The sequence below is a fragment of the Meriones unguiculatus genome, chromosome 11 (genome assembly GCF_030254825.1).
Source record: "Meriones unguiculatus strain TT.TT164.6M chromosome 11, Bangor_MerUng_6.1, whole genome shotgun sequence".
Classification (NCBI taxonomy): Eukaryota; Metazoa; Chordata; class Mammalia; order Rodentia; family Muridae; genus Meriones; species Meriones unguiculatus.
Genome location: NC_083359.1, coordinates 93,400,509 through 93,402,284, shown reverse-complemented (window position 1 = coordinate 93,402,284; position 1,776 = coordinate 93,400,509). Strand labels below are relative to the sequence as shown.

The following is a 1,776-nucleotide window of genomic DNA, read 5'->3' as shown; positions in this document are numbered from 1 at the left end:
TAAGGATTTAATGTAGCTAAATAATGAAATATGGGACCCCTTTTTGCAAAGGTCTTTACTTTTCAATCAACAAGAATTGCAAAAATCCTTTCTAAAATGAACTCATCAGAATGAGAGCCTTCTCCTTTGAGCTTGAAGAAGGAGATGAAAGCAGTTGTCCCTGGAACAGCTTATTGTGCATTGGCCCTTTCTACTATTTTACACTTGTCTCCTCTCTACATCCAGACTAGATAGAGGACTTGACTGTCTGAGAGTCTATGTAAAGTGGAAACCAAAAGAGATTTCCAAACCAAAACCATCCAGAACTTAAATAAGCAAGCTCAATCAATATAAAATGATTCTTGGACCTGAGAGCCAAACATTAGAGCCAAAAAATTGCTTTCTGCCATTACTGAGACATGAAAAATAAAGGCATTTCCACTCTGACATTATTATCTATAGACATTGTATTTGATGAGCATGTAGATAATGGCTTATTGATGAGTAGATATACTCGGCTAAAGGTCTCCAGACTAAAAGTTTTGAATCTGTTAAGAGGTGTTTCTGCCCACAGCTCTGCACAGAGCATCTTTGACCTCTTTGTTCCTGAGACTGTAGACAACAGGGTTCAGCAATGGAGTGATGATAGTGTAGGTCACAGAGAGAAGAAGGTCTTTTTCTACTGAACTTTCTGACTTGGGTTTGAGGTAGGCAATGGAGGCACAGCCATAATGAACAATGACCACAGTGAGATGAGAGGCACAGGTGGCAAAGGCTTTCTTCCGGCCATCAGCTGAGGCAATTTTAAGGATGGAAGAGATGATAAGGACATAGGAGATGAATATCAGCCCTATGGGTACAAGAATCACAAATGAACTTACACCATAATTGATTATCTCATTGAGAGTGGTATCAACACAAGAAAGTTTCATTACCGGATATATGTCACAAAAAAAGTGTTCCACCACTGTGCCACAAAAGGGTAAATTGAACATAGCTGGCACATGGAGAACTGCCATAACCAGACCAGTGCCTAAAGACCCACAAACCAACCAGACACACATTCCTTTGTTCATGATGACCATATATCTCAGAGGCTCACAAATGGCCACATAACGATCGTAACCCATCGCTGTGAGCAGAAAGCAGTTGTTGGTGGCCAAGGTGACAAAAAAGAACATTTGGGTTGCACATCCTGCCAACGATATAGGAAGGTTGTAAAAAATCAGGCTGGAAAGCATTCTTGGGACAATGACCAGTGTGTATACAGTCTCCGAACTTGCCAACATGCTTAGGAAGAAGTACATGGGAGTATGAAGGTGATGGTCCATGTGCGTGATCGTCACAATAATGATGTTGCCAGACAGAGTTAAAGTGTATATGGTGAGGAAAACCACAAACAGGGTAATCTGATGCTTTCCAAAGCTAGAGAATCCCAAGAAGATGAATTCTGTCACTTCAGTGAAGTTCTTTCTCTGCATTCTGCACTATTGGTGTCTAAAAGTGATAAGGGGAAACTTTCATCAGCAGTGAACTTTAAAGTAAGGAATAATGATAGGACACTAAGAGGGTGAACCGACTTTCCTCCCTTGTGAGGGATCACATCTAAAGTATTTGTCCATAAAGAAGAAACATTTACATGCCTATTTGGAATTTATGGGTATAAACATTAGCAAATTCTCCTTTGTGAGAGGACTTCTGAGTACATGCTCATCTCACACAATGTAGTGATGTAGTGATGTTAGGAAGTAAAAGGAGGTAGGAAGGATACAGTCATGATCTGTTACTTACTTAACC

General features: G+C 40.2%; 1 protein-coding gene across 1 annotated transcript; it reads right to left on the bottom strand.

The window, feature by feature from the left end:
- Positions 1-440: 440 nt before the first annotated feature.
- LOC110565988 (olfactory receptor 10J5) lies at positions 441-1,496 on the bottom strand. The gene has a single exon (XM_021663773.2). The coding sequence runs from the start codon at positions 1,458-1,460 to the stop codon at positions 531-533; it is 930 nt and encodes a 309-aa protein (XP_021519448.1). The 5' UTR covers positions 1,461-1,496; the 3' UTR covers positions 441-530.
- Between the last annotated feature and the right edge of the window lie 280 nt (positions 1,497-1,776).